Below are 11,098 nucleotides of genomic sequence, written 5' to 3'. Positions count from 1 at the left end.
ACCTGCCCTTTATGGAAATAGGAAACAGTAGTTTGATTGCAGGAATGTTGGAAAGGGAGGAATTTTGTCCCAAATTATCACCTCTTTAGTTCTCTAAAGCCATAACGGGTTACTTTGACAAAGGAAAAGTTTTTCCTTCTACAGTGAGAACTAAGGCTTAAAGTGTAAATAGCCTTGTGAAAAGCTAACACTTTGGGATACATTCTCCCGTGCAAGGAATTCTTTGAAAGATACTATGTTGGGGTGGAAAGGGGAGGATACTCAGAATAGGGTGGAGGCATCACAGATGGAAAAATGTGACAAGTTCCTGAAGATGGATGTCCCTGTTTTACATTTTGCCCAAAGAGAACATAGAGACTCTTTTTAAAGGGGACAGGGTGGAACATGAACATTTGAGGCTTATTCCCTGGGGGAAAAATCATTCAAATCTATTCACTCATCTGATGGCTGTTGCTTGTTTTATTTTTGTCCAAGGGAGGTGGTGTTGGACCGAGGTAGAGAAGACAGCGGTACACCAGAAATAACCCAAAGGATTGCCCCTTCTGTAGAAGGTCCTTAGACTCCATGATGCCTTTCAGCTGGGTGCTATACTTGCACCTAACTCTGGGGGCTTCACTTTCTATCCCTACAATTACGCAAACAGATAAAAGGCTGGACGTCAACATGTAGTTATTAAGAGGCGTGATCTAATAGTAAGGAATACCACTTCCCACAAGTCCTTCACACAAGATTTGTGAGGAGCTGGATTTGTCAGCATGTCAGATCTTTTTGAAACCCAGAGAGTAGAATGTAATCAATACCCTTGTCATAATTAAGGACCAGACTATATCCTTATACATTGATACCTCTGGTACCTTAATCCTTAAAATATTTAGTGACCCTTGCCTCTTGACACAAATATATAATGATTATTTTAGATCAGGGTAACTCCCTTTCTTTGAAGGCAGTTTAGGGATTCCACAGATGGGCTTTGAACCTGCTAAATGTGTATGGAAAACTGAGTGAATCACAAATGTCTTTTTCTCAAAAGTGTGTTTCTGGTTTCTGTCAGATTCAACAGGTCTGTACCCAAGACATGTTCTGAACCATTGTTTATGCAGAGCTTTTAGTCTTAAAGAGGGAGAGTAAAAGAAGTGGCAGAGTCCAGATTTATCACTGAACCCAATGCCTTCTTACTCCCTGGGGCATCTCCTAATACTGATCCTAAAATGCTCCTGATTCTGAGAACCTAGGGCAAGATGTGCCTCACAAAGGCCAGCCATTTTTCCTTATTCATAGGATCATAAACAAGAGAAGTGCATTTCAGGAAGAAGGAAGGCTGCTCAGAGTAGCAGGAGGCAGGAGCCAAGCTGCTCAAGTCACATAAACTCTAAGAAGCCCAGTCAGCAAAATAAGTCTATCTTCAATTCTAATTGAGTCCAGGACTCTGAGGAGCTGTGATTCACCCAGTTTTTTCTGCAAAAGGCACAGTCACTAAACTAAATTGTTGCAACTCACTTCCTCTTGCCTCTCTGGTTCACTCCACCAATTGTGGTTGCGAAACACATCTTAGGGAAGAAACAGTATCTAAGCATTAAAAAGAAAATATCCCACTTTGCTCCTCTTCCTCCCTAACCCGAAAGGGCTCTTGCATACAAGACAATTTTTAAGTTATAAGATTGATATTAACACAATCATTGATAAAGAGAAAAAATGACCAACTAACGATGCTAGAATACTTATGCAAGCCCTAGAGTTAAGGGTCTCAGTGTGGACATCTTTCCAGAAATGGAAGGAAAACCAGCCAGAAAGCTCATTACCCTGCATCAGCTGAAAAGCTAAGCCACAGCCATTTCCCCTAAAGTTCTGTTTCTGGGAGAATGAGATCTTCAAGAATAACTTGCCCCTTGATGAGGCAAAGTCAAACAAGAATGATGGCAACAACTTGCAAACATGGTAATTCCTGCTCTAATTTTCCAGCACTTAAAACAAAATCCCCACTCAATACAAAGTTTCTGTGCCTCTTGCCTGAAATCAACAAGAAACAGCTCACCTCCCCAGACTTTTCTCTGCCCAGTTAAAAGCAATCTGAGATTGAGACCAGAGATTCAGACCTAGACACACATATTCACAACTGTCTTGATCTCAGCAGTAAACTGGGAAAGCTTTGTACTCAACTCCAACTTAACCTGTCATTTAAGCCTTTCCACTAGTGCTCCCTAATCAGACTGCTTCCTGTCTTGAAACAGAAACCCATATAATCCTCACTACCCTCATCCCCAGAACACAGCCCCTAGAAAACCTAGCTTGTACAATTTGCACATAGCATGCTCTCTTCAAAGACCCTGCACACAAATACACAAGACACATAAAGACAGTCAAGAGGAGAGAGGGGTCTGCTCAAGGGGATACATTTTTTTTTTTTTTTTTTTTTTTTTCCTGTGTGGACCTGGGTTATTTGGGGGTATTAGGTCATCTCTTAGCCTTGTAGTGTGATTTCTCAGCTGGATATATGTATGTGCAGGATGAAGGGAGTAGGAATAAGGGGTAAAAAGGTTATTGTTTTTCAGCAGGTGAGGGTGAGAGGTGTAGATGTATATACTGCTGACTGGGGTAAGGCAGACAGACCCACACAGAAACAATGCCTGGCCCCGCTGGCTTTCATATGGATAAAAGGAGGGGCTCTGGATGCCTGATCACTAAGTCTCATTTCCTCATTACTCTCTAACCCAGTGTTCACCAGAGTGTTTCATAGTCACCAGTTCTGTGGGATGCAAATAGGATACTGAGGTCAAATACATTTAGGAAACACTGCATTAATAGAATCCTCAGTTTGGTCTACTGCAGAAATTTTCAGAGCCTTTACTATGCTAAAATGGCCTTTCTCTATATATAGAGAGAAATATAATAGTAACAGTATGCAAAAGTGATACTCAAAATATTTAACAGTTGGTATAGCATAGACTCCAACAAATCAGAATGGATTTCAGCCATAAACTGCCGGTACCACTCTCTTGAGAATGGCTCAGGCTGAATATCAGGCCATGTAGGATGCATTGCTTCCCAAAAGTTTTGCCCAAAGAACTCTATTTTTATGTGCTATCTCACAGAACTGGTGAGAAATGCTCTGGCCATTGCTGGGACCTCATCTTTCTAGGGATGGGGTTAGGGCTCATGATTCTGGCCCCTGGGGTTCAGAAGAACGGCAGCCCTGGCAGTGACTCCTAGTAGCACCGGCTGATAGACTTGACCATAGCTGTAGTGGAAACAGGTTTCAAAAGACAGATGTTCCTTTGTCCCAGCTGTTCCGGGGACTTTGTCCCTGGTGGGTCAGCAGATGCCTGTCCAGGTGATGTTTTCGGCCAAAGCTCTTCTCACAGCGAGGGCACTGGAAGGGCTTCTCCCCAGTGTGGGTCAGCCAGTGTCTCACAAGGTGGTGCCTTCGGCCAAAGCTCTTCCCACATTCAGTGCACACGTGACACTTTGGCACTGGTGGGGCACGCTGCCGTTTCCTTGTGCCAGGGCTCTCTCCAACCTCTTGGCCCTTGCAGGATTTGCCTTCTGTATGCACTCTCTGGTGGCTGGCCAGATGGGAGTTGCATCGGAAATTCTTACCACACTCAGAGCACCTGCTGGGCTTGTCATGTAGGTGGGTTTTCTGGTGCCTGATGAGGTGATGTCTTCGCCCAAAGCTCTTCTCACACTTGAGGCAGCTGTAGGGCCTCTCCCCAGTGTGTGTTTGTTGATGCCTGGCAAGGTGGGAGCCCCACACAAACTGTTTCCCACATTGGGGGCATGTGTGGGGTCTTAACAGGGAATCCATCTCTGTGCTACACAGCAGGTTTGAGAAGCTGTCTTCCTGAAGAAAAGGGGGCCCCAGGAGCATTCCTCTGGAGCTCCTGTGCATGGAATCCCAGCTCTCATCATGCTCCGGGTTCCAGAGAACAGTATCTTCAGACACGCTGGATAACATTCTGGGAGGTTCTGCTTCTAGTTCAGGGGTATCCCCCTCATGTTCACTTCCATCTCCTGTGGAGAAGGGGAAATACCAACCCCAAGAGAAGAGTCACAACATTTCCTAAGTCACAAATGAGGTTGTCTGATACCTGCCAGGGCCCAGACTTGACCCCAGAAGGGCTGAGAGAACATAGTCTAATGTCATACAAGATAGTGCAACAGATACAGAGGTTAAAAGCCTAGGCTTAGGAGGCAGATTACCCAAGATGGAATCTCAGCTTTCCCATTTAACTTCTCTAAACCTTCATTTCTTCTGTAAAATGGGAAGAAATACCTCTCTCTCAGGTGGTTATAAGATAGACAGCACAGAATCTGCGCATAGTTTAAGTACTTAGTAAATCGTATATGTTATTGTTATTATTTATTACCATTATTTATTTACTACTATATATTACTATTAATCAGCATCTTTCTATCTAAGCATAGATGGAGAGAGTTACAGAATGTGCTGCAATTGTCACTGGCTGAATGACAACTGTCAGCAATCCTCAAGGCATTCCTGAAATGGGTGGGAGGTTGACAATAATATCAACAATAACAACAACATTTATCGAGTGCTTATTACGTGCTTGGCACTGTTCTGTTCGTTCTGTTCTAATATTCTAATATACTCGTACATCTAATTTTCACAATAATTTACAGATGAAGAAACCAAAGGGAGTTTTATTACTTTTCAAAGGTCCCACAAGTACAGTCCAGAATTCCAATCCACAAAGTGCCTACTACACCATGCTGTTACGCTCCCTTGCTTTTGAAGAAAAAGATCTCTAAACCTTTCATCTCTGGAACTCTCTGAGGTAGAGTAGGGATGACACGAACATGGAGTGATGACGCCCTGAACTGTGAAGGAAATGGCTGAAAGCCTATTCTAGGTTCTTACCTGTGTATGTGACCCTCAGAATGTCCCTCTCCTCTAAGTCCTGGGGGTCAGGGACCCATTGTTCTTCTCCTCCTTCTAGTTGAGAAAGCATGTCCAGTTTGGGAATTGGAAATCCTGCTCGTGGGGAAGGAAAACAGAGCTGTCAATTAGTTCAACAGCAATTCTATATTTCTGAAACAATCAAACAAAAAACTGTTTCCTATTGTTTGGAACTCTAGACAAAAGAAGGTCAAGAAAAAAACATCTCCCCATCCCAACCTCTTCCCCGACCCATCTCTGTTAAGTCCCTCTTCTCTGCCTAGAAAATCACTCTCCTTCCCAATGAACCTGTTTTCTTCCACTCAGATTTTCCAGCCCAACTGGCCTTTCTGGGCATAACTTCACTTTAGTCCTCCTACAACAGTCCTACCCCCTGCATCCCTGTCTTCCTCTATATGGTTCCCAAGTTTACAAGGACCTAGTTCCAGTTCTCTCTGCTTTGTGAGAACCTCCTAATTCCCAACCAAGAAAAATCTCAAGTTCTTTACTCCACAATTCAACATCAATTGCTTTTTTAGTTATTTATTTTTTTTAATGATGCTTTATTCTCTCTCATTCTCTTGGGATTGGTCCTAGTGTTCTTTCTCTGGCAGAAGCATAGACAGATTCCCTGCCACAGAAGGAGTTCTAGACAGACACTATCCAATAGCCCTGAAGCAGATGGCTCTGTCCTCCCAGAGTATAATCTTCTAGTGGCTGGAGAAGGTCATGCTTACTCAGAGAGACTACTATCCCACAGTTTTCTTGCATGACATATTCTCCATAAAAGTCTGTCTGAGAGGGGTCCAGGCTCCGCCACTCCTCCTGAGAGAAGCACAGTGACACATCCTTGATGGTTACCAGGCCCTGAAACAAAATGTAGCATCTTCTGTCAGCAGCTGTTTTTCAAGGAAAATGTGATTCAGTATGAAAGGCTAATTTAGTAGAGGAAGAGGGTGAGAAATGATCTGAGAAAAGAGCTGCCCAGAAGTCCCTGGGTAGGGCACACAGTTTTGGTAAAGGGGAAATGAGGAGAGGAGTGAAGGTAGATGGTCAAGGAGTGAGTGAGTGTAATGTTACTGGAGGAATTTCCCAAGTGGGGCCACGAGAAGCTGGAGGCACCACAAACTCATCACCCCCTCTGTTGACAGGTGTCTACTCAGTCACTTCTCCCTGGCCTACTCTTTTGAAGAAGAAATTGTGTACCATTTCCTCCTCCTTCCACTGGACCTTGCCTTTTCTATCAGCACAAAATGCTACAGATAAAACATTCTTTCTTGCCTCCCTTGCCACAGCATATCTTTATTTATTTATTTATTTATTTAGAGACGGAGTCTCACTCTGTCACTGGAGTGCAGCAGCGCAATCTCGGCTCACTGCAACCTCCACCTCCCAGGTTCAAGCCATTCTCCTGCCTCAGCCTCCTGAGTAGCTGGAATTACAGGCGCCCACCACTACACCCAGCTATTTTTTTGTATTGTTAGTAGAGACGGGATTTCACCATGTTGCCAGGCTGGTCTCGAACTCCTGACCTCATGATTCGCCCGCCTCAGCCTCCCAAGGTGCTGGGATTACAGGCGTGAGCTACCGTGCCTGGCCATATCTTTATATTTTTAGGCAGCACAGTATGGTGGTTAGGAGCTCAGAATCTGGAGCCAAGTGACTCAGCTTTGCCACTTTCTCACAGCATGACCCTACACAAGTGCCTTAATCTCTTCCTGCCCCATTTTCTCATCTGTAAAATTGGATAACTTGAGTTGTTCTCAGAATTAAATGAGTTAATATACATAAAGCACCCAGAAAATGGCAAACATGATAAGCACTCTGGGGGTGTACTCCTATTAGTACTAACACTATTATTATTAGCTTTCCACAGCTCTCCTATTGCCTTCTGAATCTAAACCTATTTTCCTCCTAGGTTCTGCTCCTCTTTATATCCTTCCTCCTCTTTTCCGTAAATGTTCCATCATCCACCCAATCCTTCCACTTTAGGTTCTTCTAAGCTTTCTTCAAGTCCTCTTTTCCTAATCTTTCCAGATTTATTTCCTAAGGGAGGTAATTATTCTTAAAATCCTCCTGTGGATAACAAACACAGCCATCCATTAAAAACCCTAACCTTGGCTAGGCAGAGTGGCTCATACCTGTGATCCCAGCACTTTGGGAGGCTGAGGTAGGCAGATCACCTGAGGTCAGCAGTTCAAGACCAGCCTAGCCAACGTGGCAAAACCCTGTCTCTACTAAAAACACAAAAACTAGCAGGGTGTGGTGGCATGGGCCAGTAGTCCCAGCTGCATGGGAGGCTGAAGCAGGAGAATTGCTTGAACCCAGGAGGTGGAGGTTGCAGTGAGCCAAGATCGTACCACTGCACTCCAGCCTGGGCGACACAGTGAGATTCTGTCTCAAAAACAAAAAACAAAGCAAGCAAAACCCCAAAAAACCCTAACCTCAAGAATTCCCTTTCTTGTGGCTCCATTTAATTTTCCAAGGGTCTTATGACCCCTTGGAAAGGGATAGATTCTATTCAGTTATAAGATGAACATACCATTGATGATCATGTGAGCCAACTCATCAATGGGCTGATGCGAAAGCAATACAAAGGCAGCAGTGATGGGACCACAGGAGAGGCCAAGGGAAGCAGAGCTCACCTGTGATCCAGCTGCAAGAAGTGCAGCTGCCATCTCCCAGTCTCCAGTGTTCCCCTCCTGGGGAATTGCAGGAACCCAGGGAGCAGACTGAGCTGATGAGGAGAGAGAAGAAACATTAGAGAATAACTATCTACCCTTTCTCAATAGGGCCTGGGCCCCATTTTAGAGAGGCTTAAGGGCCACAGCTTCTGTATCTATGCCCGCTGGTAAAACTCAAAGGCGTAAATGTAGATGAGAAGGCCATCACTCAAAATGTTCTGAAAGGGTATCAGATGGCTTTTAGTTAGACTAGCTATAGTTTGAATTTACAGTACTTGAATATAATTTTCATCTAGTAAAGTGCATCTTACTGAATGACTTATCCAACAGTAATCAGGTTGCTGTCATTTCCTTCATCTCCCTCATTCAGTATCACTAATTACGCATTTGTATGTGGAAGGAGTAATTATGAAGAAACAAGAGAAGCCCAGTTGCATGGTTTGCTGAATTCAGAAGCCTATTTTGTACCTGTGACCAGGTCTCAGAAAGAATAGGCTGGTCCTGGTATAGTTTATGCTATTTAGTCCATGGCCATTTGGAGATTTTTAGCCCTACTTTAGCCCTACTTTTGGAACAAATATTAGGAGACTACGCACTGTGCTTCCCACACACTCTGCGGGCTCTCACCCTTCTCCTGAAGGGACTGTGGCTCCTCTTCAAGGTCACAGCACAGGTGCTCCAGAGGCCCTGGTACTGTTCTCCATGGCCCCTCTTCCTTGCTTCCCCTTTCCACCTGGGGCTCTGCTCCATCCAGCTGTACATTGATTGATTCCCATCCTGTCCCCAGAGCTGCTGTCTGTTCTGAAAGCATTTTTGCTGCAGACCCAAATTGTGACCTGGAACAAATTCATATCAGCAATGCCCATGAAAATGGGAAACGAGTGATATTCCTAAGGGAGTTATGAAGAACAGGCCCAGGGATAATAGATGAAACTAGATAGGAGAAGCTTGCTGGAAGATGAACTTTAAAAGCTTGATGTGTTCTGATCAACTGAGCCTGCACCAAGCTTCCTGGAGGAACTAAGAAATTGGCAGGTGCTATGTAGCAAAGCCACTAACTGGTATTTTGTGGACCTCATGATGGAAACAGAATATACCTGAAGATTAGAAGAAGTTCATTTTTAAAAAAAGAACTGTCCCAGAAATTCAAAGGCTATCCATTTAATTTCAAGCACATGAAGTACAGGAAAGTAAGCAATTTGGAAACATACAGAAAGAAATACACATAGACCTGCACTCAACAAGATGGATGTAACCACACAGAAGATTTTCTGCCACAAATCACAGTCTCATCAGTTTAGAATGAAATGATTACTATAGGTAGAAGTCCCAACCAAGGGGTGTATTTGTATCATGAGCACACACCTCTTTCATGAGGCTGAGCCAAAAGGTACCTCACTTGGGACAAGCCTCAACAAAAAGGCACTTGGTCTACCATCCAATGAGAACTGGTAGTAAATACGGTAGAAAAAGTAATAACTTGGAAAGCAGGTGTAAGACTCCAAAGTAACCCTAACAGGTAAGAGAAATTGTTGGTCAGTGAGGAGCTGAAGTTTAATCAGGAAAAGTAAAAAGGAACAGAAAGAGTTTGAACCAGAGCTGGAAAAGGGGGAAGAAGTACTGCTAACATGACCCAGATGAACAAACCTGTTTGTCAGGCACCAGTCAGATCTCGTTAGAAAAATATATTCAGTTGGAAAGAAGCATATGGAGAAGCCAGGGTGTGTTCATCAGAAGACATGAAAGTCAAGAAAGGGATGGGAAATACAGCCACTGGGAAAGTTAAACATGTCAGATGTAGCTTTCTCTGTCTGGAGAAGGCTGATGAATGATGCTACTAATGAATAAAAACAGAGGTCCCTTCTATCTCTATATAGGTCAAACAGAAAAAATGCGTCTTGATTGCAAGAAAAGAGATTTAGGTTATTATTATTTTTTAATTATTAATAATCCTGCAGTGTACAAAACCAGATAGTGGGCTCTTCTTTTTCTTTGGACATCTTAAGAGCAGGATGGGGGGGTCACACTTCTGTTGTGATAGGGCTTTATGGCAGAGAAATAATCTGAGATCTGAGAATCTCTTTCTGCTTGGCAACATATTTTGGGTATTCTTATTCAATAACTAAACACTCAAGAGTCCGTGAAAGACTTCCAAGAGCAGTCAGAAACTTGGTAACTATCCTGGCTTACTTACATCCTTTTAATAACATTTGGAAGAACCTTGAAGGCCAGGGTAGGTAATGACAGATGTCAAGTCATCTATTTTCTTGCCTATGTGTCTTTGACAAAAGAGGTAGGTGGGAATCCTAAGCCAATGCACAGGAAAAACAAATTCCCCTTTCATCTCAAAAGTCCAAAGATGGCTCAGGGCCTCACGGGAGCACCCTGGAGGTTTCCTTTTCAGAGACTTTTCATGAGAAAGGAAAATTTTTGCTAAAGCAATGAAGGGAAACTTCCATTTTAGCTCTCTTCTCTGAATTCCAGCTCTGTATCCACTTTTAATACACAGGGCACTAATTCCCCCTCTTCGTCCGTCCCATCTTTCAGGTTCTCTAGCTCCTGTGCAAATCCTCCCTGAAGGTTTTACCTCTAGCTACATATCTGGACACTTGTCTCAAACCCTTTCTCCATCTCCCCCTGGTAGCAGAGTCACTTAATGGGAAGCCTCTTTCTGCAGAGCCCACTGGGCCAGCTGTTAGCCTTTCTATACCACTGATAGAAATCCGTGGAAGTGCTAGCAAAAATCTCAGCAAAGGATGGGATGGGTACCTGTCCTCAGCCTGCATTTCCTAAGATGTTCACGCAGAGCCAGCACCTGGGCGGTTAAGGTGGTAGCCCTAACCTTTCTCCTGGTTCCAGGATGATCCCATGCCCACTGGAGTCTGCGTCCTAGGGCTTTCATTTCCCCCTTTTCTTCACACATATGGGTAGCAAGGGACCTGCAAAAGGAAGTTTTTGCAGCCAGTGCTGATGAACAGAAAACGGGCCATGTTATAAAAATGAGTAGCCCAAGGGCACACGGACGAGTTGTGCTCCGTCCATCAAGAGAACCCTGGCCCCTGCCACGGGTGGGGCATGGGCGGGACGGGAGCCTGCTCAGGGGTAAGGTTGCTTCTTCCCTCCTTCTTGTCACAGTGCCCCTGGAAAGGGTCAGATTTCAGAGAATCCGAGCAAGGCAGAAGTGGAGCAGGGGAAGTGAGGTCAGAAAACAGGTTTCCCATTAGCTGGGGCATGAGCAAGTGAAGAGAAAGGGAGCCACGGGGTAACCCGCGCGCGAGTGACAGCGGCGGAAGCCCGCAGGGCCTGACAGCTGCGATGGGCACGGGGAGACAGGGCGAGGGGCGGGCACAGAATGTCAGCGGGGCAGACCCCCGGGAAAAGCAGCAACCCGGAAGCCGCGCCGATCCTCCTCCCCGCCCCCATGGGTGACCGAGCCCCCACCCGCCGCCCCAGGAAGCCAGGAGTCCCTCCCTCCAGCCGCAGCTCCCTCCAGCCCGGCTCCACTCACCCCCGGTCGGCT

General features: G+C 44.9%; 1 protein-coding gene across 3 annotated transcripts in view; it reads right to left on the bottom strand.

Annotated features, from left to right (window-relative positions):
• Positions 1-347: 347 nt before the first annotated feature.
• ZNF641 (zinc finger protein 641) overlaps positions 348-11,098 on the bottom strand; it is a 20,702-nt gene continuing 9,951 nt past the window's right edge. Inside the window, exons 4-10 of one of the 3 annotated variants that reach the window (XM_011936244.1) lie at positions 11,087-11,096; positions 10,348-10,517; positions 8,206-8,414; positions 7,540-7,631; positions 5,632-5,761; positions 4,877-4,990; positions 348-4,008 (exon numbers count right to left, since the gene is read on the bottom strand). In XM_011936244.1, coding sequence (XP_011791634.1) covers positions 3,254-4,008; positions 4,877-4,990; positions 5,632-5,761; positions 7,540-7,631; positions 8,206-8,414; positions 10,348-10,364 — 1,317 coding nt within the window. In that variant the 5' untranslated portion in view covers positions 10,365-10,517; positions 11,087-11,096 and the 3' untranslated portion in view covers positions 348-3,253. Of the gene's footprint in view, positions 4,009-4,876; positions 4,991-5,631; positions 5,762-7,436; positions 7,632-8,205; positions 8,415-10,347; positions 10,518-11,086; positions 11,097-11,098 lie in introns of those variants that run through there. The other 2 variants (XM_011936245.1, XM_011936246.1) reach the window with 2 other exon arrangements.

Source organism: Colobus angolensis, unplaced genomic scaffold (genome assembly GCF_000951035.1).
Source record: "Colobus angolensis palliatus isolate OR3802 unplaced genomic scaffold, Cang.pa_1.0 Scaffold151, whole genome shotgun sequence".
Taxonomy (NCBI): domain Eukaryota; kingdom Metazoa; phylum Chordata; class Mammalia; order Primates; family Cercopithecidae; genus Colobus; species Colobus angolensis.
The sequence above is the reverse complement of the archived record's forward strand: the minus strand, read 5'-3'. Positions and strand labels throughout refer to the sequence as shown.